General features: G+C 52.3%; 2 protein-coding genes across 2 annotated transcripts in view; both read right to left on the minus strand.

Annotated features, from left to right (window-relative positions):
* LOC138349978 (potassium voltage-gated channel protein Shab-like) overlaps positions 1–25,917 on the minus strand; it is a 588,390-nt gene that overhangs the window by 162,143 nt on the left and 400,330 nt on the right. The window lies entirely within an intron of this gene.
* LOC138349938 (uncharacterized) overlaps positions 1–25,917 on the minus strand; it is a 102,447-nt gene that overhangs the window by 30,947 nt on the left and 45,583 nt on the right. The window contains exons 4-5 of the mRNA XM_069299937.1: positions 16,259–17,499; positions 10,159–10,406 (exon numbers count right to left, since the gene is read on the minus strand). Coding sequence (XP_069156038.1) covers positions 10,159–10,406; positions 16,259–17,499 — 1,489 coding nt within the window. The remainder of the gene's footprint in view (positions 1–10,158; positions 10,407–16,258; positions 17,500–25,917) is intronic.

Here is a 25,917-nt window from a genome sequence, read left to right on the forward strand (position 1 = left end):
GACAGAGGGAGCACCATGGGAGGGGAGAGGGTGCACCATGGGAGGACAGAGGGAGCACCATGGGAGGACAGAGGGAGCACCATGGGAGGACAGAGGCAGCACCATGGGAGGACAGAGGGAGCACCATGGGAGGACAGAGGCAGCACCATGGGAGAACAGAGGGAGCACCATGGGAGGACAGAGGGTTACCATGGGAGGACAGAGGGTTCACCATGGGAGGACAGAGGGAGCACCATGGGAGGACAGAGGCAGCACCATGGGAGGACAGAGGGAGCACCATGGGAGGACAGAGGGAGCACCATGGGAGGAAAGAGGGAGCACCATGGGAGGACAGAGGGAGCACCATGGGAGGAAAGAGGGAGCACCATGGGGGGACAGAGGGTTCACCATGGGAGGACAGAGGGTTCACCATAGGAGGACAGAGGGTGCACCATGGGAGGACAGAGGGAGCACCATGGGAGGACAGAGGGAGCACCATGGGAGGACAGAGGGAGCACCATGGGAGGAAAGAGGGAGCACCATGGGAGGACAGAGGGAGCACCATGGGAGGACAGAGGGTGCACCATGGGAGGAAAGAGGGAGCACCATGGGAGGACAGAGGCAGCACCATGGGAGGACAGGGGGTGCACCATGCAAGGACAGAGGGTGCACCATGGGAGGACAGAGGCAGCACCATGGGAGGACAGGGGGAGCACCATGGGAGGACAGAGGGAGCACCATGGGAGGAAAGAGGGAGCACCATGGGGGGACAGAGGGTTCACCATGGGAGGACAGAGGGTTCACCATAGGAGGACAGAGGGTGCACCATGGGAGGACAGAGGGAGCACCATGGGAGGACAGAGGGAGCACCATGGGAGGACAGAGGGAGCACCATGGGAGGAAAGAGGGAGCACCATGGGAGGACAGAGGGAGCACCATGGGAGGACAGAGGGAGCACCATGGGAGGAAAGAGGGGGCACCATGGGAGGACAGAGGCAGCACCATGGGAGGACAGGGGGTGCACCATGGGAGGACAGAGGGTGCACCATGGGAGGACAGAGGGAGCACCATGGGAGGACAGATTGAGCACCATGGGAGGACAGAGGGGTGCACCATGGGAGGACAGAGGGTGCACCATGGGAGGACAGAGGGAGCACCATGGGAGGACAGAGGGAGCACCATGGGAGGGGAGGACGTAATAACGGGGCCGCACCAGCAGCAGTACTGACACAGTGGTCAATACTGCCTCGTCCACCCTGATTGTCTTGACTCCTCACACTACCGGCCGTGGGGTCACCACACTACCTGCCGTGGGGTCACCACACTACCGGCCGTGGGGTCACCACACTACCTGCCGTGGGGTCACCACACTACCGGCTGTGGGGTCACCACACACTACCGGCCATGGGGTCATCACAGACTACCGGCCGTGGGGTCACCACACTACCGGCCGTATGGTCACCACACTACCGGCCGTGGGGTCACCACACACTACCGGCTGTGGGGTCACCACACACTACCGGCCATGGGGTCATCACAGACTACCGGCCGTGGGGTCACCACACTACCGGCCGTATGGTCACCACACTACCGGCCGTGGGGTCACCACACACTACCGGCTGTGGGGTCACCACACACTACCGGCCATGGGGTCATCACAGACTACCAGCCGTGGGGTCACCATGTACTCTTCAAGTCACTTGTGTTGTCCCGCCTCGAGTACTGCTCAGTACTCACTTCCCCCTTCAGAACAGGAGAGATTGCTGAAATAGAGGGAATACAGAGAACATATACGGCACGCATAGACGAGATAAAACACCTAAATTATTGGGATCGTCTCAAAGCTCTCCAAATGTACTCTCTAGAAAGAAGACGAGAGAGATACCAAATAATATACACATGGAAAATACTGGAGGTCCCTAATCTACACAGTAAAATAACAACATACTGGAGTGAACGATATGGAAGAAAATGCAAGATTGAACCAGTGAAGAACAGAGGTGCCATAGGCACAATCAGAGAACACTGTATAAACATCAGAGGTCCGCGGTTGTTCAACGTCCTCCCAGCGACTATAAGAAATATTGCCGGAACAACCGTGGACATCTTCAAGAGGAAACTAGACTGTTTTCTAAGAGAAGTTCCGGATCAACCGGGCTGTGGTGGGTATGTGGGCCTGCGGGCCGCTCCAAGCAACAGCCTGGTGGACCAAACTCTCACAAGTCAAGCCTGGCCTCGGGCCGAGCTTGGGGAGTAGAAGAACTCCCAGAACCCCATCAACCAGGTATCAACCAGGTATCAAGCAAGCAGGTACCACACACTACCGGCCGTGGGGTCACCACACTACTGGCCGTGGGGTCACCACACTACCGGCCGTGGGGTCACCACACTACTGGCCGTGGGGTCACCACACTACCGGCCGTGGGGTCACCACACTACTGGCCGTGGGGTCACCACACACTACCGGCCGTGGGGTCACCACACTACTGGCCGTGGGGTCACCACACTACTGGCCGTGGGGTCACCACACTACCGGCCGTGGGGTCACCACACTACTGGCCGTGGGGTCACTACACTACTGGCCGTGGGGTCACCACATACTACCGGCCGTGGGGTCACCACACTACTGGCCGTGGGGTCACCACACTACTGGCCGTGGGGTCACCACACACTACTGGCCGTGGGGTCACCACACACTACCGGCCGTGGGGTCACCACACTACTGGCCGTGGGGTCACCATACACTACCGGCCGTGGGGTCACCACACTACTGGCCGTGGGGTCACCACACTACCGGCCGTGGGGTCACCACACTCTGATCTCCACTCTCTGACCGCTGGAGACCTTCAACTCCTGAGCCAAACCACACACTTGGAGGCCGAGGACCCGACCTGACCTCAAGAGGGCGGGGCCCGGGCCGGGACAGCTGCACGTGACGGAATGTGACAGTTCCGTCCCATGCTGAACGGACTGGTCGACAGGTTATGGAAGGGACGTCTAAGAGGGTGTGTGAGCAGGGCGTCTCTTCCCCAAGTCTGCCACCTGGGAACATATGGTAATGACGTAGTAATGTGGTATTTACTTACGATTTATTATTTATGCCTGGAGAATCGAGACGTTAGCTCTTGGACCCCGTCTTTCTAACCGTCCGTTGTCCAATGTACTGACTCCCGACCTCATTTCCTCCACCATATGTGCTACATACAGTATATTACTCTCTCACACGCACACCCCCAGGATGCAGCCCGTCGTAGCTGCCTAACTCCCAGTTAGCTATTTACTGCTAGGTGAACACAAGCATCAGATGAAAACAATTCTGCCCATCTGTTTCAGTCTTAGCTGGAATAGAACCCGGATCCATGGACTACGTCTCCATACAGTTTTGTGTACTCAGCTAGATGTACTCACCCACTTGTGCTTGCTGGGGTTGAGCTTCGGCTCTTTGGTCCCGTGTATATGTGCGTATTCGCCTAGTTGTATTCACCTAGTTGTGCTTGCGGGGGTTGAGCTTCGGCTCTTTCGGCCCGCCTCTCAACTGTCAATGAACTGTTTCTATTACTAACTTTTTTTTCTCCACGCCACACACACACACACACACACACAGACCTGTATCAGTGACAAGCATCCCCTGTAAAATACTAACTTTTTTTTCTCCACGCCACACACACACACACACACACAGACCTGTATCACTGACAAGCATCCCCTGTAAAATACTGGAAAGAATAATTAGGCTACGACTGGTTGCACACCTGGAGAACATTAGGTTTGTGAACAAACATCAGCATGGGTTCTGGACAGGGAAATCGTGCCTAACAAACCTTCTGGAATTCTATGATAAAATAACGAGGATAAGACAGGACAGAGATGGTTGGGCAGACTGCATATTTCTGGACTGCCAAAAAGCCTTTGATACAGTACCGCACATGAGACTGCTGTTCAAGCTCGAGAGGCAGGCGGGGGTGGGGGGAAAGGTCCTAGAATGGATAAGGAACTACCTAACAGGAAGGAGCCAAAGAGTTACGGTAAGGGGCGAGAAGTCGGACTGGCGAACAGTAACAAGTGGAGTACCACAAGGATCGGTGCTGGGACCAATTCTATTTCTTGTATATGTTAACGACATGTTTACAGGCGTAGAGTCCTACATGTCGATGTTTGCGGATGATGCAAAGTTGATGAGAAGAGTTGTGACAGATGAGGATTGCAGGATCCTCCAAGAGGACCTGAACAGATTGCAGAGATGGTCAGAGAAATGGCTACTAGAATTCAACACGAGCAAATGTAAAGTTATGGAAATGGGACTAGGAGATAGGAGACCAAAGGGACAGTACACAATGAAGGGGAACAGCCTACCTGTAACGATGCGTGAAAGAGACCTGGGGGTGGACGTAACACCTAATCTATCTCCTGAGGCACATATTAATAGGATAACGACAGCAGCGTACTCTACACTGGCAAAAGTTAGAACATCATTCAGAAACCTAAGTAAGGAGGCATTTAGGGCGCTTTACACTGCCTACGTAAGGCCAGTCTTAGAGTATGCCGCCTCATCATGGAGTCCCCATCTGAAGAAGCATATAATGAAACTGGAAAAGGTTCAGAGGTTTGCAACGAGACTCGTCCCAGAGCTACGAGGGATGGGGTATGAAGAGCGCCTGAGGGAACTGTGCCTTACGACACTAGAAAGAAGAAGGGAGAGGGGGGACATGATAGGAACGTATAAGATACTCAGAGGAATTGACAGAGTGGACATAGACGAAATGTTCACACGGAATAGTAACAGAACGAGAGGACATGGATGGAAGCTTGAAACTCAGATGAGTCACAGAGATGTAAGGAAGTTTTCTTTTAGCGTGAGAGTAGTGGGGAAATGGAATGCACTTCAGGAACAGGTTGTGGAAGCAAATACTATTCATAATTTTAAAACCAGGTATGATAGGGAAATGGGACAGGAGTCATTGCTGTAAACAACCGATGCTCGAAAGGCGGGATCCAAGAGTCAATGCTCGATCCTGCAAGCACATATAGGTGAGTACATATAGGTGAGTACACACACATCCCAGGAAGCAGCCCGTGACAGCTGACTAACTCCCAGGTACCTATTTACTGCTAGGTAACAGGGGCATAGGGTGAAAGAAACTCTGCCCATCGTTTCTCGCCGCCGCCCGGGATTGAACCCGGGACCACAGGATCACGTGTAAAGCGTGCTGTCCGCTCGGCCGGCCGGCTCCCCTGCGTGTGCGTGTGTGTGTGTGTGTGTGTGTGTGTGTGTGTGTGTGTGTGTGTGTGTGTGTGTGTGTGTGTGTGTGTGTGTACTCACCTAATTGTGCCTGCAGGATCGCCCTCTAGCTCTTGGACCCCGCTTTTCTTGCTGTTGGTTGTCTAATGCACAATGTCTCCTATCGACCTAGTTCCCTATCATACCTGCTTTTATAGTCGACATCTGAAAATTGTAGAATGAATAAATGGCCTTTGTTGACGAGGAGAGGGCTGCACATGTCTCAACTGATGTTCGAAATTTTCTGGAATATTGCTTCGATATTTTTATTGTTCTAAACGCACCACTATAACTGCCTCAATAATGTCAGCCTGGCCTCATCAAGAAAGACCAAATGTTCATTCTATACAGCCGCCAGACCCGCTGTTTATGAATGACAATCTCTTTACACACGACTCACAACTGATTTCGTTCGAACACTTCCGGAACAAGTGTTTCACTGACGAGTTTTGTTCGAACCACAACGCTATAAATGCTTCACTCACGTACTACAAATGCAAATAATCACTAACAAAACCTAAACACCTAACCTAACCTAACCTATGCCTATATATGCACAATATGTTAATATATTATAATATTGATTTATATTTGAGAAAATTCTTGTTTTGAATGAACAGTATGTTAAAATTTATGAATGCGTCTGTGGGGTCGACCGCTGGATGGAATGGACTTGAATCGAGGACGGGTTGCTGTAAATGCTTCACCCACGAACCATAAATACCAATAATCTCTAACGGAACCTTAATACCTAATCTAACCTACGTCTATCTATACATAGAAGTTTAGTAAATAATATTATTCAATTATATATGAAAACAAAGCTATTTGTTCATACACAATACATTAAAATTAATTAATTCGTCATGGGGGTGGGGGGAGGGCCGCTGCTTTAACGAGGCTGGCCTGAGGACAAGGGGGGGAGGGGGTGTTTGGCGGCAGGATTAACGAGCATTTGGCCATTGTTGATGAGAATGGCATGACATAAGGGAACATGACCCGTTAACTACCCTGAACACCGAACAAGCACCAGCCAATAACTAGGCGATATACCGTACACACTGAGGCCCGCCGCCCCTCACGCTAACACAACATTCATCAACATTTATGGACTAAAACATCTCAACATGCAATGTTATTGCTGCCAAATATTTGATGATATCGGGAACACCTTCGCGGGTGGTGGAAGTGTTGAGCTGAGTGTTGAAGGTGGGTGTTGCGGCCGTACTCTCTCTATGTTGCCAGCTCTCTGGTGAAGTGATGAGAGCCGCAGCTGTGTTGGGTCAACATGCGAGGCTTGTGTTGCTTGTCGCTCCTCGTAACGTGTGACGCTTGTGTTGCTCCTGTTAACTAGGGCGTGCTTGTGGGTAGCAGCGGGCGTGCTTGTGGGTAGTAGCGGGCGTGCTTGTGGGTAGCAGCGGGCGTGCTTGTGGGTAGCAGCGGGCGTGCTTGTGGGTAGCAGCGGGCGTGCTTGTGGGTAGCAGCGGGCGTGCTTGTGGGTAGCAGCGGGCGTGCTTGTGTGTAGTAAGTAATTATCAAACGAAGGCACCAAGCCAGGAAGGTTAGGAGCACCATTTACTGTGCGGGATAGTCATCGGGCGCTAAATATCACCAAGGATGCCAATACGAGAACAAAAGCGCATAAGGTAAACGATATCAAAGGTATCCGATTCACCAAGAATTTTAGCGAGGGACAAGTGACTGCGAGGGACGGTCGGGAAGCAAGACACACGCTCGTCTTGGTCCTGGAAGTCAGGACATTCAACAACAATATGCACGACGGTAAGAGGGACAATGCACCTTGGACAATAAGGAGCAGGGCGGGGCTCCATTAAGTGGCCGTGAGGTAAACGTGTATGGCGGCGTATAATACGTAACCTCGCCAGCAGTTAAGTAACCTTTCCAACCGCCGGTTAGGGTGGTTGAAGGAAGGCCACGGGGACACAACTCTTAAGTGCACGTAGTTTGTTACTAGTAACAGAAGACCAACAACCTTGCCAACAAGCAGGGATTGAGGAATGAATAACTGGGGTAAAAGTCGGAATAAAGACTATCTTTATTGGAGATGGGACAAGTGCGGATAGCCTCCTTAGCGGCAGCGTCCGCATGCTCCATAAAGGACTCACCAGTATGACTGGGGACCCACCAAAACTCTGCTGGAGATAAGAAACAGCTAATGTTTAATTTCGACTACCACAAGATGGACTTGATTAAAGAACTCTAGAGCCACGAGGGCACTGCGATAGTTAACTACAACAAAAAGGAGGATTGACAGTGACAAAGCAGTTGACGAAGAGCATATAAAATAGCACAAAGTTCTGCCGTGAAGATGCTGGTCTCCGGAGGCTGGGGACACATACAGGTGTGGTCAAGAAACACAACAGCCTACACCGTCTGCAGACTTAGACCCATCGGTGAAGACGCAAATGGAGCGGGAGTGTGAAGAAAATTGCACTGCAAAACTGGACATTGTGAAAGGTGCTGTCATCACAGTGAGAGTAGGAGCCACTCCATGTGATAAGGTGGTCAACACTGGGGGCTTGGGGGGTCAACCCCACCACAGAGGTGGGTGGGGAGCAGAGAGGGGTAGTCTGAAGGGTCAATGAAGCAACCTGGTCTGGGCCCAATGTAGCGGGGGCTACAGAGCCCGGTCTTCCATCAAAGTTCGACTTGGGGGCTTGGTCGCCCACCAAACGAGCCTGGATAAGAGAGATCGGTTCAGTTTCCATAAAGCATCCATTCTAAAAATCTGGGGCCTGGAGGCAAAGGATCCCACCCACCAGGGAGGCCGAGCGATGGCCAGCACTCACCTGGGTGCGTTCCCCCTTTTTAACACGGGAGTCCTACTGCCTAGTCCATTCTCACACACTAATGCAAAGACCCCATTCTCCCTTTTGCCCCAGTCGATATCCAACCATCCACTTGGGGCGGCCCCCTCATGGGTGGCCCCGTCAGCGGGTGGTCCGTTGACTCAAGGATCCTACATTGGTGCCCTTTCGCATATACAACACCCAAAGAGGGGGCAGGAAAGGGGGCGAAATCAACCCCAGCAGTCCCAGGGAGGTGTACTGAGCCCCCCTCACCACGACGAGGTGACACCATGGAGGGGGGGGGGGGCTGCGGGTAGTAGTGGGCGTGTTTGTGGGTGAGACAGCACCCAGGTGAGAGGGCGGGTGGCCTAGTGGCCTGACCCACCTCCCCATCCCACACGCAACACAGGCGAGGGGGGGTTCCTCTTCTAGTCAATAATGGCTCCAAAAGTGATTATTTTCTGGTATAATAAATTGCGTCCAAACAATTCTACTGAAACAATAGTCTGTTAATAACCCCAGTCTATTATGTCAGAATTTTATATCCTCTTTCCCGTATAAAAAAACAGGTATTGACCTACATTCCAAGGTTCCGCTCACCATTAACGCCACCTTCTCTTTGTTCTTCTTCTCCCCTTGTTACGTTGCTTCCCTTGTTATTCCCCCTCCCCCTTACTCCTCTCCTATAGTTTATGATCTCCTGCTCGTTGTTCCTCTTACAACAGTGGGGAGGCAATAGAGACAACTTGTGTTGGGTCTACCAACGATGCTCTGTGTATTAGGCCTCCCGCTCTGTTTCCCACGATTAAGCCGACCGGGATAAAGAAGTTTGGCTTTTGTTCTGCAGCCAGTTGGTGCTGCAATGACGTTAAATAAAGCAATGTTGTTCTTTTGATATTCCTCTTTGAACTTTTTCAAGTTTACTGGTGGGCTGTTCACCATTGCCGCCACTACTTTACCTGCACTCGCTCCGATCACTTGTGTTGTGTAATCTATATTTCCACCTGCGTTCATCTCTAACCAGCAGTAATAGTCCATATATATAATGCCTCTGTTTTTGTTCTTCCTATTATTGCTTTGGTAGCCGCTGGGAAACATTGAAGTTGTGGTGATCTTAGGAAGTTTGGTTTACAACATTGCTATAACATCAAAGTCTCCCTTCACAAACATTCTTCTTTGATCTCATTCACTTTGTTGGCTATGCTATCAACTTTGTCGTACAAGACCTTAAAACCTTTCTTGGTTGTTTTGTTTATTTAATTTCTGTTGAACTCCTTGGAAGGGTAGTGAGGAAAGGGTGTGTGTATTTACTATTTGTACCTGCAGAATCGAACTGTTAGCTCTTGGATCCTACCTTTGTAACCGTGGGTTGTCTAATGTACCGACTCCCAACCTATTTTCCTCTCATATCTACTTCATATTTTCTCTAACACACACACACACACACGCACACACGCACACACACACACACACACACACACACACACACACACACACACACACACACACACACACACACACGCGCGCGCGCACACGGATGGAATGCACTATGAAGTGGTGTGGTGGAGGCAGACTCCATACACAATTTCAAATATAGATATGATAGAGCCCAGTAGGCTCCAGAATCTGTACACCAGTTGATTGACAGTTGAGAGGCGGGACCAAAGAATTAAAGCTCAACCCCCGCAAGCATAACTAGGTGAGTACACACACACACACACATGCACGTGCACACACGTCTCCATGTGCTTGTCATTCTGGGTGAAAATCAGGTCTAATAGGCTCATTGTATTCCCTCATCTTTCCCTTGAGTCTTCCTTCACATGTTGTGTTAGGTAATTCCAGTCTATAACTTCCAATAATTTTTGTTACCCATGTTTCTTCCCCCACCATGGCGGTTTTTTGATTCTCATTCGATCTCTCTGTGATTTAGGTCCCCCATGACCAGCAGCTTCGCTCTCATTCTGTGAGCTGTTGTTACTGCACTCTGCAGTTCATCTATACATGTCTTGTTGTTATCATCATACTTGTGTCTGGATCTTCTACTGTTTGGTGGGGGATTGTAGATTATCAAGATCACAATCCTCTAACCCAATCTGCTGTCAGAGTCCCAAGTATGGAGCTTGTGTTTACATTAGTTCCCCGAGTCTCTAGTTCCTTAAATTTCCATTTCTGCTTTATGAGGAGTGCCACTTTCCTGCCCTGTCTCTGTGTCCTTTCTTTCCTTATTACTTGATATCCTTCTGGGAAGATTGCCACCAGGAGCATATCAGTTATTTTAGTTTCCACTATTGCAATTATGTCTGGATCTGCTTCACTAATCCTTTCTTTTATTTCATCTGCTTTATTGGATAACCAATCAGCATTGGTGTACCAATGCTGGTTGGTACACCAATGAGACTCTTCTTGGAAACTCTGTTACCAGAGTTCATACTTTTGTTTTTACATGTACAAGAGTTCTTACATTCCTATACAGCCATTAGTATGTATAGCATTTCGGGACAGTCCTTAATCCTAATTTTCCCAGGAATACGACCCGCTAAATCGTTTAACAACCACATACCCATCCACTGCTGGGTGAACAGAGGCTACAGTTAAGGATTGGCACCAAGTAAATCCTCCCTGGCAGGGATACGAATCCAGGCTAAAGCACTCGCGAAATGACAGGCGAATGTGTAACCACTTCGCCACTGAGGACTGCAGATATAACTCATCTGCCTACCTGTCTCCCTCAGTGTGAGCTGTAGCGAGAGATGGATGCAGCTCTATCTCCAATAAGTGGTTGAGAGGAGGGAAGTGCCCGGGAATGGGGAGGGAGGGGGGGGGGCGATGAGGGGTTCTGGAGTAAGGGGGGGGGGTTGGGGGCAGATGGGGTCTGGGCAGCTGAAGGGCATAGTGGGTCTGAGAGTGAGAGACATAGGGGGCTGAGAGTGAGAGACATGGGGGGCTGAGAGTAAGAGACATAAGGGGTCTGAGAGTGAGAGACATAGGGGGCTGAGAGTGAGAGACATAGGGGGCTGAGAGTGAGAGACATAAGGGGTCTGAGAGTGAGAGACATAGGGGGCTGAGAGTGAGAGACATAAGGGGTCTGAGAGTGAGAGACATAAGGGGTCTGAGAGTGAGAGACATAAGGGGTCTGAGAGTGAGAGACATAAGGGGTCTGAGAGTGAGAGACATAGTGGGGCTGAGAGTGAGAGACATAGGGGGTCTGAGAGTGAGAGACATAAGGTGGCTGAGAGTGAGAGACATAGGGGGTCTGAGAGTGAGAGACATAAGGTGGCTGAGAGTGAGAGACATAAGGGGGCTGAGAGTGAGAGACATAAGGTGGCTGAGAGTGAGAGACATAAGGGGGCTGAGAGTGAGAGACATAAGGGGGCTGAGAGTGAGAGACATAAGGGGTCTGAGAGTGAGAGACATAAGGGGTCTGAGAGTGAGAGACATAAGGGGTCTGAGAGTGAGAGACATAAGGGGTCTGAGAGTGAGAGACATAGTGGGGCTGAGAGTGAGAGACATAGGGGGTCTGAGAGTGAGAGACATAAGGTGGCTGAGAGTGAGAGACATAGGGGGTCTGAGAGTGAGAGACATAAGGTGGCTGAGAGTGAGAGACATAAGGGGGCTGAGAGTGAGAGACATAAGGTGGCTGAGAGTGAGAGACATAAGGGGGCTGAGAGTGAGAGACATAAGGGGGCTGAGAGTGAGAGACATAAGGTGGCTGAGAGTGAGAGACATAAGGGGGCTGAGAGTGAGAGACATAAGGGGGCTGAGAGTGAGAGACATAGGGGGTCTGAGAGTGAGAGACATAAGGGGTCTGAGAGTGAGAGACATAAGGGGTCTGAGAGTGAGAGACATAAGGGGTCTGAGAGTGAGAGACATAAGGGGTCTGAGAGTGAGAGACATAGTGGGGCTGAGAGTGAGAGACATAGGGGGTCTGAGAGTGAGAGACATAAGGTGGCTGAGAGTGAGAGACATAGGGGGTCTGAGAGTGAGAGACATAAGGTGGCTGAGAGTGAGAGACATAAGGGGGCTGAGAGTGAGAGACATAAGGTGGCTGAGAGTGAGAGACATAAGGTGGCTGAGAGTGAGAGACATAAGGGGGCTGAGAGTGAGAGACATAAGGGGTCTGAGAGTGAGAGACATAAGGTGGCTGAGAGTGAGAGACATAAGGGGGCTGAGAGTGAGAGACATAAGGGGGCTGAGAGTGAGAGACATAAGGTGGCTGAGAGTGAGAGACATAAGGTGGCTGAGAGTGAGAGACATAAGGGGGCTGAGAGTGAGAGACATAAGGGGGCTGAGAGTGAGAGACATAAGGGGGCTGAGAGTGAGAGACATAAGGGGGCTGAGAGTGAGAGACATAAGGGGGCTGAGAGTGAGAGACATAGGGGGGCTGAGAGTGAGAGACATAAGGGGGCTGAGAGTGAGAGACATAAGGTGGCTGAGAGTGAGAGACATAGGGGGCTCTCTGCTTAGGTACTCCCTTATCCACTGAAGCTACCCATGGTGAGATTCCGTCCGGCCCAACAGCTTTTCTCATATCCAGCTCCAATTCTTGACCTCATCTCTTGTAATTTCGAACCTTTCCAAGGTCGCCTGGTTTGCTGCCACCTCTCCTAGCGCCGTGACTTCTCCCTGTTCCCTGTGTGTATGCGCGCGCGCGCGCGTGTGTGTGTGTGTGTGTGTGTGTGTACTCACCTAGTTGTGTTTGCGAGGGTTGAGCTCTGGCTCTTCGGTCCCGCCTCAATAGAGTGAGAGTGTGTGTGTGTGTGTGTGCGTGTGTGTGTGTCCTCAGGCCCCCGGCCCACTTCCTCCTCTCACTGAACATTTCGTTATAAAAGGTGATCTATGTGTAAAAATTAAACCACCTTATTATTGACGTTTTCTATATATCGGCCTTGATAACTTAGGTGGGTTGCTTGGGTCCGTACGTTTCTAGGTAGGCGAGACGGTCGCATTTGTTACAGAGTGGTGAAGTGTGAGAAGATACCAGTGCTGCCAGACTCCCCCTGAACACTTCTGGGTTTGAAATCGGATAATTGATCGTTGTTTTCTCTAGAATAGAGAACCACCCCGCGATGCCCGGGTCTCCCCCCCCCAACTTACAAACCAGACCCTGGTAGCAAGTATTATTGACGTAACCTTCAACACATAATATCACTAGAGGAAAGTAAATATTTGTGTAATCTTTTAACAGGCAATTTCGTGGCGGTAGTGAACATAAACAGTGAGTTGATACTGGCCTCTATGGTAGTGGGGGGGGGGGGGACTGGTACCCAGGGGGCTGGTACCCAGGGGGCTGGTACCCAGGGGGCTGGTACCCAGGGGGCTGGTACCCAGGGGGTTGGTACCCAGGGGGCTGGTACCCAGGGGGCTGGTACCCAGGGGGCTGGTAACTCACACATTCTGGGACTTGGGTGTCCCTGGTATTTACCAAACAACCAGTGGCTCCCCTTCCTACCAGTATTACCCCTCCTCGTACACCCCCCATCAACCACTATTCACACAGTGCACAGTTACAAACCCATGAAGATTTCAACTTAGATTCAACAGAGCAGAAGTTGTTAAACACATGGGGACAAAATCTTACTGAAGCGACCATACGAGTCATAAATACTCATACTCCGCCTAAGTAAAACAGAAACAAGCAACACTTAGTGGGCCAGCCAGAGGCTTAGGGCCCGCGCTGGAATACCCCTGGAAAAAAACCTATTCTTCCTACTATAACCTCACCAATATTTCCTCCCTGTTATAGACACAGCCAACCATGGTGTGTGGTGCATGGTGACCATGTAGTGTGGTGACCATGTAGTGTGGTGACCATGTAGTGTGGTGACCATGTAGTGTGGTGACCACGTAGTGTGGTGACCACGTAGTGTGGTGACCACGTAGTGTGGTGACCACGTAGTGTGGTGACCACCTAGAGTGTGTGTGTGCCTGGACTCCCAACACCCGCAACACCACACAACACACGCCCTGTATAAACCACAGAAAATCTATTTCACCCTTATATTAGTCCAGTAATGTTCACAGTCTGCCTGTCGTGGGCTCAGGTTACACTTGTTCGGGATATTCGTTGGTAAATTACACTAGAGCGACACGGCCGCTTACCCTGACCTGTGCTACATCACAGGCCTACCGCCCCCCCCCCTCCCCCCTCTCCATCTTGCCAAGGTGAGGAAAGATGTACAGGTTCCGTATGTGGTTGTGTACATGGTTGGTGACTGGTGGCCGTGATAGCGGTCACTGGAGGCAGGAGTTACTGTACCAGGTTAATAGTGTGTGTTGTTTTAGCTCTATCTCACCCCGTCACAATGTTTACCCCATCTATATAGTCACCTAGTACTCCCCTATGTGTACTCACGGGGAGATGAGCCACAGCTCTTGGGCCCCGCCTCTCATCTCAACACAAGTGGTGTATAGGTTCCAGGTGTTGGAAATAATTTTTTTGACGTGTTATATTAAATTAATTTTAACATTAAATAATAAATTAAGTCTCGTGAGGATTCGTCCTCTGTTTAAATCTATAAAATTGTATAATTTGTACATATAATACTTGGATTATAAATAACTATTCAATTTTAATCAAATCACATCAGGATTTGTCCTCTATTACGATTGTAGAAGTGTACAGAGGCATATTATGGGAGATGCTGACACTGTACACTGTGGGTACAGTGTACACACACTGTACACTGTGTGTACAGTGTCCTCTTGCTGCCTCTTCACTGTCACACGACTGAGCAACTACAGAGCCTCTCTTACATCTCTGTATTAATAAGGCTGAGCTGATTGATATTAATACTTAATATGTTCGTCGAGTTCATTACAATTATTCGATTTTTTCATTAATTAGAATTAGTACCTATCAAAGACATATTTTGGGTTGACTCAGCACCTACCTATAAGATGTTGGGTTGACTCAGCACCTACCTATAAGATGTTGGGTTGACTCAGCACCTACCTAAGAGATGTTGGGTTGACTCAGCACCTACCTATAAGACGTTGGATTGAGTCAGCACCTACCTATAAGATGTTGGGTTGACTCAGCACCTACCTATAAGATGTTGGGTTGACTCAGCACCTACCTAAGAGATGTTGGGTTGACTCAGCAACACCTATAAGATGTTGGGTTGAGTCAGCACCTACCTATAAGATGTTGGGTTGACTCAGCACCTACCTAAGAGATGTTGGGTTGACTCAGCACCTACCTATAAGACGTTGGGTTGAGTCAGCACCTACCTATAAGATGTTAGGTTGACTCAGCTCCTACCTAAGAGATGTTGGGTTGACTCAGCACCTACCTATAAGACGTTGGGTTGACTCAGCACCTACCTATAAGATGTTGGGTTGACTCAGCACCTACCTATAAGACGTTGGGTTGACTCAGCACCTACCTATAAGATGTTGGGTTGACTCAGCACCTACCTATAAGATGTTGGGTTGACTCAGCACCTACCTAAGAGATGTTGGGTTGACTCAGCACCTACCTATAAGACGTTGGGTTGAGTCAGCACCTACCTATAAGACGTTGGGTTGAGTCAGCACCTACCTATAAGATGTTGGGTTGACTCAGCACCTACCTATAAGACGTTGGGTTGAGTCAGCACCTACCTATAAGATGTTGGGTTGACTCAGCACCTACCTATAAGATGTTGGGTTGACTCAGCACCTACCTATAAGATGTTGGGTTGAGTCAGCACCTACCTATAAGACGTTGGGTTGACTCAGCACCTACCTATAAGATGTTGGGTTGACTCAGCACCTACCTAAGAGATGTTGGGTTGACTCAGCACCTACCTATAAGACGTTGGGTTGACTCAGCACCTACCTATAAGATGTTGGGTTGACTCAGCACCTACCTATAAGATGTTGGGTTGACTCAGCACCTACCTAAGAGATGTTGGGTTGACTCAGCACCTACCTATAAGACGTTGGGTTGAGTCAGCACCTACCTATAAGACGTTGGGTTGAGTCAGCACCTACCTATAAGATGTTGGGTTGACTCAGCACCTACCTATAAGACGTTGGGTTGAGTCAGCACCTACCTATAAGATGTTGGGTTGACTCAGCACCTACCTATAAGATGTTGGGTTGACTCAGCACCTACCTATAAGATGTTGGGTTGAGTCAGCACCTACCTATAAGACGTTGGGTTGACTCAGCAGCCACCGTGGTGGTACAGGGCCTCAACACTCACCTGAGGGAATACCAGAACCTGTTACAAAATATATTCTTAACTGGTAGCCTTGGGTGTACTTATAGCCCAGGGTGTACTGGTAGTCCTGGGTGTACTGGTAGTCCTGAGTGTACTGGTAGTCCTGGGTGTACTGGTAGCCCTGGGTGTACTGGTAGCCCAGGGTGTACTGGTAGCCCTGGGTGTACTGGTAGCCCAGGGTGTACTGGTAGTCCTGGGTGTACTGGTAGCCTTGGGTGTACTTATAGCCCAGGGTGTACTGGTAGCCCAGGGTGTACTGGTAGTCCTGGGTGTACTGGTAGTCCTGAGTGTACTGGTAGCCCTGTGTGAACTGGTAGTCCTGGGTGTACTGGTAGCCCTGGGTGTACTGGTAGTCCAGAGTGTACTGGTAGTCCAGGGTGTTCTGGTAGTCCTGGGTGTACTGGTAGCCCAGGGTGTACTGGTAGCCCTGGGTGTACTGGTAGCCCTGGGTGTACTGGTAGTCCTGGGTGTACTGGTAGCCCAGGGTGTACTGGTAGTCCTGGGTGTACTGGTAGCCCTGGGTGTATTGGTAGCCCTGGGTGTACTGGTAGCCCTGGGTGTACTGGTAGCCCAGGGTGTACTGGTAGTCCTGGGTGTACTGGTAGCCCTGGGTGTAATGGTAGCCCTGGGTGTACTGGTAGCCCTGGGTGTACTGGTAGTCCAGAGTGTACTGGTAGCCCAGGGTGTACTGGTAGTCCTGGGTGTACTGGTAGCCCAGGGTGTACTGGTAGCCCTGGGTGTACTGGTAGCCCTGTGTGTACTGGTAGCCCTGGGTGTACTGGTAGCCCAGAGTGTACTGGCAGCCCTGGGTGTACTGGTAGCAATGGGTGTACTGGTAGCCCTGGGTGTACTGGTAGCCCTGGGTGTACTGGTATCCCAGGGTGTACTGGTAGCCCTGGGTGTACTGGTAGCCCAGGGTGTACTGGTAGCCCTGTGTGTACTGGTAGCCCAGGGTGTACTGGTAGCCCTGGGTGTACTGGTAGCCCAGGGTGTACAGGTAGCCCTGGGTGTACTGGTATTCCAGGGTGTACTGGTAGCCCAGGGTGTACTGGTAGCCTAAGGTGTACTGGTAGCCCAGGGTGTACTGGTAGCCCTGGGTGTACTGGTAGCCCAGGGTGTACTGGTAGCCCTGGCTGTACTGGTAGCCCAGGGTGTACTGGTAGCCCAGGGTGTACTGGTAGCCTAAGGTGTACTGGTATCCCAGGGTGTACTGGTAGCACAGGCTGTACTGGTAGTCCTGGGTGTACTAGTAGTCCTGGGTGTACTGGTAGTCATGAGTGGACTGGTAGCCCAGGGTGAACTGGTAGTCCTGGGTGTATTGGTAGCCCAAGGTGTACTGGTAGCCCAGGGTGTACTGGTAGCCCAGGGTGTACTGGTAGTCATGAGTGGACTGGTAGCCCAGGGTGAACTGGTAGTCCTGGGTGTATTGGTAGCCCAAGGTGTACTGGTAGCCCTGGGTGTACTGGTAGCCCTGGGTGTACTGGTAGCCCAGGGTGTACTTTTTTATTATTATTTTCTACCACAGACGTGGCCAGACATTTACAATGCTAACCAGCATATATACATTTTCTTCTGTCCTCCATGGACAGGGTTAGAGAAGTGTTAAACATACAGTTCAAGGGTTTATTGAACACTCAACCACAGAAGGTGATTCGGTGCTTTTAAAATGCTAAGCTAACCTACACACGTAAATACATAGATACACAGATTTACGTATGCCCTTCATAAAGTGTTCGATGTGTCTTTTACATAGTGTCATTAATGTGCATTTACAAAGGTGAAATGTAATTCTGATCAGCTTCCATATATACTTTATACACATACATATACATATATACATACATATACATACATACATACATACATACATACATACATACATACATACATACATACATACATACATACATACATACATACATACATACATACATACACACACACACATACACGTACCTCTGTCTCTTTTACTCTGACAGGGTGAGACAGCTGATAGAGAAACTAGTGTGCAATTAAGCACTTAACCACTGAAGGTGATGAAGGTGCTTTTACAAGCTCAGGTTATATAGTTACATCACATACATTGTATAATTGATACATGACATGATCAATCACATTATATTGTAGAATGTCCCATATTGACTGACTTTCGCCCTCCTGGGCTGAGGTATGCTGAACTCTGTAACTACTATATGAGTACTGGAACACTTGATGATATATTGGACTTGTACCCAGGGTGTACTGGTACCCCCTAGGTGTACTGGTACCCCCAGGGTGTACTCGTACCCCAGGGTGTACTGTATACCCCCAGGGTGTACGCGTACCCCAGGGTGTACTCGTACCCCAGGGTGTACTGGTACCCCCAGGGTGTACTTGTACCCCCAGGGTGTACTTGTACCCCCAGGGTGTACTTGTTCCCCCAGGGTGTACTGGTACCCCCAGGGTGTACTCGTACCCCATGGTGTACTGTATACCCCCAGGGTGTACGCGCACCCCAGGGTGTACTCGTACTCCAGGGTGTACTGGTACCCCCAGGGTGTACTTGTACCCCCAGGGTGTACTTGTACCCCCAGGGTGTACTGGAGGTGTACGTAATGAAATACTGGTGACTTGAACTAATAGATGTAGGTGTTCTGTTAGTATTGGAATGTATTCGTGTAGTGGGTGGAGTGTACTAGTGTACTGGATTACGGTGTGGTGTGTATTGGATTAGTGAGCCGGAGTGTATTATATTACAGTCTAATGTAGTGTATTATGTATTGAGTTACAACGAGGTGAATGTATATATGACTGTAGCGGATCAGGGTGTAGTGGAGGATAGGTAAGGTGTACTGGAGGATAAGTAGGGTGTAGTGGAGGAGAATTAGGGTGTAGGTTTAGTGGTGTGTGAACTAAGTGTAAGGATACCGGAGTGTGGTGGTGGTGTAGTGGTGGTGGTGTAGTGGTGGTGGTGGTGTAGTGGTGGTGGTGTACTGGTAGTGGTGGTGTAATGATGGTGTAGTGGTGGTAGTGTAGTGGTGGTGGAGTAGTGGAAGTGGTGTAGTGGTGGTGGTGGTGTAATGATGGTGGTGTAGTGGTGGTGGTGTAGTGGTAGTGGTGTAGTGGTGGTGGTGGTGTAATGATGGTGGTGTAGTGGTGGTGGTGTAGTGGTGGTGGTGTAGTGGTGGTGGTGGTGTAATGATGGTGGTGTAGTGGTGGTGGTGTAGTGGTGGTGGTGTAGTGGTGGTGGTGGTGTAATGATGGTGGTGTAGTGGTGGTGGTGTAGTGGTGGTGGTGTAGTGGTGGTGGTGTAGTGGTGGTGGTGTAGTGGTGGTGGTGGTGGTGGTGGTGGTGGTGTAGTGGTGGTGGTGTAGTGGTGGTGGTGTAGTGGTGGTGGTGGTGGTGGTGGTGGTGGTGTAGTGGTGGTGGTGTAGTGGTGGTGGTGGTGGTGTAGTGGTGGTGGTGGTGGTGTAGTGGTGGTGGTGGTGATGGGGAAGAAAAAGTGGTGAACCTTGCTGGCACAATTTGGCACAAGTAGTAAATTAGTGAATTAGAGCGGAGTAGAGGTGGAGCAGCGAGGTGGTGGTGGTGGTGGTGGTGGTGGTGGTGGTGGTGGTGGTGATGGTGTGATGGCGCTTGTGTATTGATCGTCCGCCCCCCCCCCTGTCCTATCACCCCCACCCTCACCCCACCCCGTCTACACCCCAACATCTCACCACACCCTTCTTCCTCCCTCCTCCTCTCACCACACCCCTCTCACTACACCCTCCTCCTCCTACTCTCACCACACATGTCAAGGTGTAGGTGGTGCCCAGTACCCCAGGTGTAGGTGGTGCCCAGTACCCCAGGTGTAGGTGGTCCCCAGTACCCCAGGTGTAGGTGGTCCCCAGTACCCCAGGTGTAGGTGGTCCCCAGTACCCCAGGTGTAGGTGGTCCCCAGTACCCCAGGTGTAGGTGGTCCCCAGCACCCGAGGTGTAGGTAGTCCCCAGTATCCAAGGTGTAGGTGGTCCCCAGTACCCCAGGTGTAGGTGGTCCTCAGTACCCAAGGTGTAGGTGGTGCCCAGTACCCCAGGTGTAGGTGGTGCCCAGTACCCCAGGTGTAGGTGGTCCCCAGTACCCCAGGTGTAGGTGGTGCCCAGTACTCCAGGTGTAGGTGGTCCCCAGTACCCAAGGTGTAGGTGGTCCCCAGTACCCAAGGTGTAGGTGGTCCCCAGTACCCCAGGTGTAGGTGGTCCCCAGTACCCCAGGTGTAGGTGGTCCTCAGTACCCAAGGTGTAGGTGGTCCCCAGTACCCCAGGTGTAGGTGGTCCCTAGTACCCCAGGTGTAGGTGGTGCCCAGTACTCCAGGTGTAGGTGGTCCCCAGTACCCAAGGTGTAGGTGGTCCCCAGTACCCAAGGTGTAGGTGGTCCCCAGTACCCCAGGTGTAGGTGGTCCCCAGTACCCAAGGTGTAGGTGGTCCCCAGTACCCAAGGTGTAGGTGGTCCCCAGTACCCCAGGTGTAGGTGGTCCCCAGTACCCAAGGTGTAGGTGGTCCCCAGTACCCAAGGTGTAGGTGGTCCCCAGTACCCCAGGTGTAGGTGGTCCCTAGTACCCAAGGTGTAGGTGGTCCCCAGTACCCCAGGTGTAGGTGGTCCCCAGTACCCAAGGTGTAGGTGGTCCCCAGTACCCCAGGTGTAGGTGGTCCCCAGTACCCAAGGTGTAGGTGGTCCCCAGTACCCCAGGTGTAGGTGGTCCCCAGTACCCAAGGTGTAGGTGGTCCCCAGTACCCAGGTGTAGGTGGTCCCCAGTACCACAGGTGTAGGTGGTCCCCAGTACCCCAGGTGTAGGTGGTCCTCAGTACCCCAGGTGTAGGTGGTCCCCCGTACCACAGGTGTAGGTGCTCCCCGTACCCCAGGTGTAGGTGGTCCCCAGTACCCCAGGTGTAGGTGGTCCCCAGTACCCCAGGTGTAGGTGGTCCCCCGTACCACAGGTGTAGGTGGTCCCCCATACCACAGGTGTAGGTGCTCCCCGTACCCCAGGTGTAGGTGGTCCCCAGTACCCCAGGTGTAGGTGGTCCCCAGTACCCCAGGTGTAGGTGGTCCCCAGTACCCCAGGTGTAGGTGGTCCTCAGTACCCCAGGTGTAGGTGGTCCCCCGTACCACAGGTGTAGGTGCTCCCCGTACCCCAGGTGTAGGTGGTCCCCAGTACCCCAGGTGTAGGTGGTCTCCAGTACCCCAGGTGTAGGTGGTCCCCAGTACCCCAGGTGTACTTGGTCCCCAGTACCCCAGGTGTAGGTGGTCCCCAGTACCCCAGGTGTAGGTGGTCCTCAGTACCCCAGGTGTAGATGGTCCCCAGTACCCCAGGTGTAGGTGGTCCCCAGTACCCCAGGTGTAGGTGGTCCTCAGTACCCCAGGTGTAGGTGGTCCCCCGTACCACAGGTGTAGGTGGTCCCCCGTACCACAGATGTAGGTGCTCCCCGTACCCCAGGTGTAGGTGCTCCCCAGTACCCCAGGTGTAGATGGTCCCCAGTACCCCAGGTGTAGGTGGTCCCCAGTACCCAAGGTGTAGGTGGTCCCCAGTACCCCAGGTGTAGATGGTCCCCAGTACCGAAGGTGTAGGTGGTCCCCCGTACCCCAGGTGTAGGTGGTCCCCAGTACCCAGGTCTAGGTGGTCCCCAGTACCCCAGGTGTAGATGGTCCCCCGTACCACAGGTGTAGGTGCTCCCCGTACCCCAGGTGTAGGTGGTCCCCAGTACCCCAGGTGTAGGTGGTCCCTAGTACCCAAGGTGTAGGTGGTCCCCAGTACCCCAGGTGTAGGTGGTCCCCAGTACCCCAGGTGTAGGTGGTCCCCAGTATCCCAGGTGTAGGTGGTCCCCAGTACCCCAGGTGTAGGTGGTCCCCAGTACCCCAGGTGTAGGTGGTCCCCAGTACCCCAGGTGCAGGTGATCCCCAGTACCCCAGGTGTAGGTGGTCCCCAGTACCCCAGGTGTAGGTGGTCCCCAGTACCCCAGGTGTAGGTGGTCCCCAGCACCCCAGGTGTAGGTGGTCCCCAGTACCCCAGGTGTAGGTGGTCCCTAGTACCCAAGGTGTAGGTGGTCCCCAGTACCCCAGGTGTAGGTGGTCCTCCTCAGTACCCAAGGTGTAGGTGGTTCCCAGTACCCAAGGTGTAGGTGGTCTCCAGTACCCAAGGTGTAGGGGGTCCCCAGTACCCAAGGTGTTGGTGGTCCCCAGTACCCCAGGTGTAGGTGGTCCCCAGTACCCCAGGTGTAGGTGGTCCCCAGTACCCAAGGTGTAGGTGGTCCCCAGTACCCCAGGTGTAGGTGGTTCCCAGTACCCCAGGTGTAGGTGGTCCCCAGTACCCCAGGTGTGGGTGGTCTCCAGTACCCAAGGTGAAGGTGGTCCCCAGTACCCCAGGTGTAGGTGGTCCCCAGTACCCCAGGAGTATTTGGTCCTCCGTACCACAGGTGTAGGTGGTCCCCAGTACCCCAGGTGTATGTGGTCCCTAGTACCCAAGGTGTAGGTGGTCCCCAGTACCCCAGGTGTAGGTGGTCCCCAGTACCCCAGGTGTAGGTGGTCCACAGTACCCCAGGTGTAGGTGGTCCCCAGTACCCAAGGTGTAGGTGGTCCACAGTACCCCAGGTGTAGGTGGTACCCAGTACCCCAGATGTAGGTGGTCCCTAGTACCCCAGGTGTAGGTGGTCCTCAGTACCCAAGGTGTAGGTGGTCCACAGTACCCCAGGTGTAGGTGGTACCCAGTACCCCAGATGTAGGTGGTCCCCAGTACCCCAGGTGTAGGTGCTCCCCGTACCCCAGGTGTAGGTGGTCCCCAGTACCCCAGGTGTAGGTGGTCCCCAGTACCCCATGTGTAGGTGGTCCTCAGTACCCCAGGTGTAGGTGGTCCCCAGTACCCCAGGTGTAGGTGGTCCTCAGTACCCAAGGTGTAGGTGGTCCCCAGTACCCCAGGTGTAGGTGGTCCTCAGTACCCAAGGTGTAGGTGGTCCCCAGTACCCCAGGTGTAGGTGGTACCCAGTACCCCAGTTGTAGGTGGTCCCCAGTACCCAAGGTGTAGGTGGTCCCCAGTACCCCAGGTGTAGGTGGTCCCCAGTACCCAAGGTGTAGGTGGTCCCCAGTACCCCAGGTGTAGGTGGTCCTCAGTACCCAAGGTGTAGGTGGTCCCCAGTACCCAAGGTGTAGGTGGTCCCCAGTACCCAAGGTGTAGGTGGTCCACAGTACCCCAGGTGTAGGTGGTACCCAGTACCCCAGATGTAGGTGGTCCCCAGTACCCCAGGTGTAAGTGCTCCCCGTACCCCAGGTGTAGGTGGTCCCCAGTACCCCAGGTGTAGCTGGTCCCCAGTACCCCATGTGTAGGTGGTCCTCAGTACCCCAGGTGTAGGTGGTCCCCAGTACCCCAGGTGTAGGTGGTCCTCAGTACCCAAGGTGTAGGTGGTCCCCAGTACCCCAGGTGTAGGTGGTCCTCAGTACCCAAGGTGTAGGTGGTCCCCAGTACCCCAGGTGTAGGTGGTACCCAGTACCCCAGATGTAGGTGGTCCCCAGTACCCAAGGTGTAGGTGGTCCCCAGTACCCCAGGTGTAGGTGGTCCCCAGTACCCAAGGCGTAGGTGGTCCCCAGTACCCCAGGTGTAGGTGGTCCATTTTCCTGACCACCAGAGATCTTATTAACAGGCGCAGGCAGGAGTCAGGTCCCCCACCCAGAGTGTGGGTGTGTGTGACCACACCGTCACACCCTGACCACCCTGAGGCGTACATCATAGGTGTACCTCCTGGATATACCACCTGGGTACACCTTCTGGGTATACCTCTTGGGTATACCACCTGGGTACACCTCCTGGATGTACCTCATGGGTATACCTCATGGGTTTACCTCCGGGATATACCACTTGGGTATACCTCATGGGTTTACCTCCGGGATATACCACTTGGGTATACCTCCTGGGGATACATCGTGGGTGTACCTCCTTGGTATACCTCCTGGGTGTACCTCATGGGTATACCTCCTGGGTGTACCTCATGGGTATACCTCCTGGGTGTAACTCCTGGGTGTACCTCATGGGTATACCTCCTGGGTGTACCTCCTGGGTGTACCTCCTGGGTGTACCTCCTGGGTGTACCTCCTGGATGTACCTCCTGGGTGTACCTCCTGGGTGTACCTCCTGGGTGTACCTCCTGGATGTACCTCCTGGGTGTACCTCCTGGATGTACCTCCTGGGTGTACCTCCTGGATGTACCTCCTGGGTGTACCTCCTGGGTGTACCTCCTGGGTGTACCTCCTGGATGTACCTCCTGGGTGTACCTCCTGGGTGTACCTCCTGGATGTACCTCTTGGGTGTACCTCCTGGGTGTACCTCCTGGGTGTACCTCCTGGGTGTACCTCATGGGTATACCTCCTGGGTGTACTTCCTGGGTGTACCTCATGGGTATACCTCCTGGGTGTACCTCCTGGATGTACCTCCTGGGTGTACCTCATGGGTATACCTCCTGGGTGTACTTCCTGGGTGTACCTCATGGGTATACCTCCTGGGTGTACCTCCTGGGTGTACCTCCTGGGTGTACCTCCTGGATGTACCACCTGGGTGTACCTCATGGGTATACCTCCTGGGTGTACTTCCTGGGTGTACCTCATGGGTATACCTCCTGGGTGTACTTCCTGGGTGTACCTCCTGGGTGTACCTCCTGGATATACCTCCTGGGTGTACCTCCTGGGTGTACCTCCTGGGTGTACCTCATGGGTATACCTCCTGGGTGTACCTCCTGGATGTACCTCCTGGGTGTACCTCCTGGGTGTACCTCCTGGGTGTACCTCCTGGGTGTACCTCCTGGATGTACCTCCTGGATGTACCTCCTGGGTGTACCTCCTGGGTGTACCTCCTGGATGTACCTCCTGGGTGTACCTCCTGGATGTACCTCCTGGGTGTACCTCCTGGGTGTACCTCCTGGGTGTACCTCCTGGGTGTACCTCCTGGGTGTACTTGCACACTGACCAACAAAGATGGTGATATTGTAAACATCATTTACCACTGTTAAAGGTGTAGTGTTCCATAGAGCTACACCTAACCTTTCTTGGTGGGCGTGACCTCTGACCTTATCCCACACACTGCAACGTTGGCCACTCCCACCCTGCCTCCACCCGCTGTCTCTCTCTCCCATGGTGTCCCCTACACTTGTCTCTCTCCCATGGTGTCCCCTACACTTGTCTCTCTCCCATGGTGTCCCTTACACTTGTCTCTCTCCCATGGTGTCCCCTACACTAGTCTCTCTCCCATGGTGTCCCCTACACTTGTCTCTCTCCCATGGTGTCCCCTACACTTATCTCTCTCCCATGGTGTCCCTTACACTAGTCTCTCTCCCATGTTGTCCCCTACACTTGTCTCTCTCCCATGGTGTCCCCTACACTTGTCTCTCTCCCATGGTGTCCCTTACACTAGTCTCTCTCCCATGTTGTTCCCTACACTTGTCTCTCTCCCATGGTGTCCCTTACACTAGTCTCTCTCCCATGTTGTTCCCTACACTTGTCTCTCTCCCATGGTGTCCCCAACTCCAGTCTCTCTCCCATGGTGTCCTCTACACTTGTCTCTCTCATGGTGTCCCTTACACTTGTCTCTCTCCCACGGTGTCCCCTACAATTGTCTCTCTCCCATGGTGTCCCTTACACTTGTCTCTCTCCC

The sequence above is a fragment of the Procambarus clarkii genome, chromosome 43 (genome assembly GCF_040958095.1).
Source record: "Procambarus clarkii isolate CNS0578487 chromosome 43, FALCON_Pclarkii_2.0, whole genome shotgun sequence".
NCBI lineage: Eukaryota > Metazoa > Arthropoda > Malacostraca > Decapoda > Cambaridae > Procambarus > Procambarus clarkii.